This window comes from Camelina sativa, chromosome 9, assembly GCF_000633955.1.
Source record: "Camelina sativa cultivar DH55 chromosome 9, Cs, whole genome shotgun sequence".
Classification (NCBI taxonomy): domain Eukaryota; kingdom Viridiplantae; phylum Streptophyta; class Magnoliopsida; order Brassicales; family Brassicaceae; genus Camelina; species Camelina sativa.
Genome location: NC_025693.1, coordinates 4,423,717 through 4,426,506, shown reverse-complemented (window position 1 = coordinate 4,426,506; position 2,790 = coordinate 4,423,717). Strand labels below are relative to the sequence as shown.

Genomic DNA, 2,790 nt, shown 5'->3' with positions numbered 1-2,790 from the left:
CATAGTTTTAGGATTTATCATTCTGGTTCTCTCTTTTGGTTGTGAAAAATATGGTTCTCTCTTTTTGTTATTGCTTATGTGGTGTACTAATTACAATTATGGTTAACTTTTGGTAATTAAAAATGCAAATTTTAAGGCTTTCTTTGATTATAAATTCGAGTTATAAACAAAACAAAAAGAAAAGATTCTAGTTTTTAATCCCTATAGTCTTCAAATAGTCATTAAATCTATCTTTACATAGTCGTAACACAGTCGTCAAATAGTCGTCTCGTAGTAGCCACGTAGTTGCTACATTTAACGACTATATCACAACTATTCTCAAATTAATCTCCTTCACATCGCATTAATTGTTAAACTGTCAGCAAATAGTCGTAAATGTTTACTGACTACTTTACGACTATCTGTACACAACGACTGTTCACAGTTTTATTAATCGTAACTTAGTCACAAAACAGTCGTAAAATTTTACGACTACATTATGACTACTTTTACGACTACGTGGATTAGTCGTAAAGTAGTCGCTATTTACTGACTAAATTACGACTGAATTTCTTACCGACTAACGTTTTACAACAACAGTGATTAGTCGTAACGTAGTCGTAATTTCTGAAATAGCGACTACTAAACGACTATAAATGTAGTCGTAAATTGCATGTTTTCTTGTAGTGACATTTCCTCACGTGAAAGGCTGGTATTCCAAAGCTCCCCTGATCGAGTATTGTGGTCACTGGTACACAAGCCCCACATCATGTTAAGGCTGATTTTTTAGTGAACCAAAGGAAAGAAAAAAAAATTGTTATAAAGGGTGTTGTTGAGTCTCGGACACAAGACCTTGTTTAGTTTTTAGTTGACTTTTACCACTACACTAATGAAACTTTTACGCAATGTAGGGCCGAAAAACTAGATATTATTTCATGGCCCCAAGCACATGCTTCATCAGCTTGCTTGGGACCGGCTCTTACATACAGGCTGGCCTAGAAGGGTGCCTTCACGCGCAAGATTTCTTCCAAGCACGGCCCACTGACATCCTCGTTTGTACCCACCCAAAGTCAGGTACCACTTGGCTCAAAGCTCTAACTTTCACCATCGGCCATCGCCAATCGATCTCGCTTGGACGACGATTCCTCCAACCCTCTTCTAAAACGCAACCCTCACGACCTTGTTCCTTTCATTGAGATAGATCTTCCTCTGTTCCCTAACGGTGATGCCCTCAAAGAAAGCACTTTGTTTGCGACTCATATGCCGCACGATTTGTTACCCGAGTCGGTTGCAAAATCGGGTTGTAAAATGGTTTACATCTGGAGAGACCCAAAGGACACGTTCATCTCCAAGTGGGCTTTCTTTGAAAAAGAAAAATCAGATGTTGGCTCTCTCAACAGTCTTGAGGAGTCTTTTGATATGTTCTGTCGAGGTATTTCGGTCTGCGGTCCTTATCTAGATCATGTCTTGGGGTATTGGAAAGCTTACCAAGAGCATCCAGATAAGGTTTTGTTTCTCAAGTACGAGACGTTGAGAGCTGATCCTTTGCCTCATGTGAAAAGATTGGCTGAGTTTATGAGTTATGGATTCACAGAGGAAGAGGAAAAAGGTGTCGTTGAGAAAGTTGTGAACCGTTGCAGTTTCGAGACGCTGAAGAGTCTTGATGTCAACCAAAGGGAGAGAAACAGAGAGGTCATTCCTTCCGTTTATTATCCGAATAGCGCATATTTCAGGAAAGGAAAGGTTGGAGATTGGCAAAATTACCTGACTCCAGAGATGGCTGCTCGGATCGATGGATTGTTGCAAGAAAAATTTAAGGGCTCTGGTCTGCTTGAACATACTTGGTAATATATTTTGACCGGTTAAATCTTGTTTAGTGGCGCGATAAATCATCCCTTATTAAGTTGTTGGAAGAATAAAAATCTTGTTTGTACTTTTGTCCAAATGTACTGAATTAGCTTTGATGTGTGCAAAGTCTTGATCGTCCTCTGCAACGTGTGTTTCAATCTCTTGTGAGTATACAAAATTTTCAGATAGGCTATTTGATTCAAGCTATTAGGATCTTAAATCAATTATATTATGTTTCTCGTTATATGTAAAAGGAATGATACAGATAATAATGACACTAGGACAAAACAGAACATCCTCTGTTTCTTACCAAATAATCATCAAAGAGGGGAAGTTTGCTAGTAGCAACTTTTTAGTCTTTAAGCACATTATATCCACACTCATTTCGTGAGGAAACGTATATAAAAAAAAGTATAGAAATAAAATACATATTCTTATGTTACAACTTACACACAAGGGTAGAATGAGGAATGATAAGTTCACAAGAAAGTAAACCAAAATTGTTTTAAAAACTGAGCAGAAGTTAGAGTTGGTGATAATAATAAGAGTCTCCAGGTTTCTTATCTTTACCATCACTAGATCCTCCTCCAAGGCCAATGGTCTGAGTCATTCCAGAAACAAGATTAGTAACCATGGAGGTTCCCCAATAGACCCACCCGGTTTCATCTCCATGTCTCTCAGCCTCAACGCCAATCCTCTGTTGCTGCTCTGCCATAATCTCATCCCATCTCTTCCTCATAAACTTTCTAACCGCTTCAGCTCCTTGTTTAGCCACTTCTTGAGATGGGATCTCAAGCGGGTTCTGGTCCAAGTTCAGTTTCTCCAGCTTCCTCAGCCTGTAAAACGAGTCCGGTATCGTTTGGATTTGGTTGTTGCTTAGATCAAGATCCCTCAGGTTAGTTAGATCAGTGATTGTGTCAGGGACACCCATCAAGTTGTTGAAATTGCTGCTCAGGTTTAGAA

At 39.0% G+C, this 2,790-nt stretch overlaps 1 protein-coding gene and 1 pseudogene across 1 annotated transcript in view; one reads left to right on the top strand and one right to left on the bottom strand.

The window, feature by feature from the left end:
• On the top strand, positions 915-1,962 carry LOC104715006 (annotated as a pseudogene).
• Positions 2,142-2,790, bottom strand: part of LOC104710454 (plant intracellular Ras-group-related LRR protein 2) — a 3,023-nt gene continuing 2,374 nt past the window's right edge. Inside the window, exon 4 of the mRNA XM_019230422.1 lies at positions 2,142-2,663. Within this exon, the coding sequence (XP_019085967.1) occupies positions 2,351-2,663 (313 nt within the window). The 3' untranslated portion in view covers positions 2,142-2,350. The remainder of the gene's footprint in view (positions 2,664-2,790) is intronic.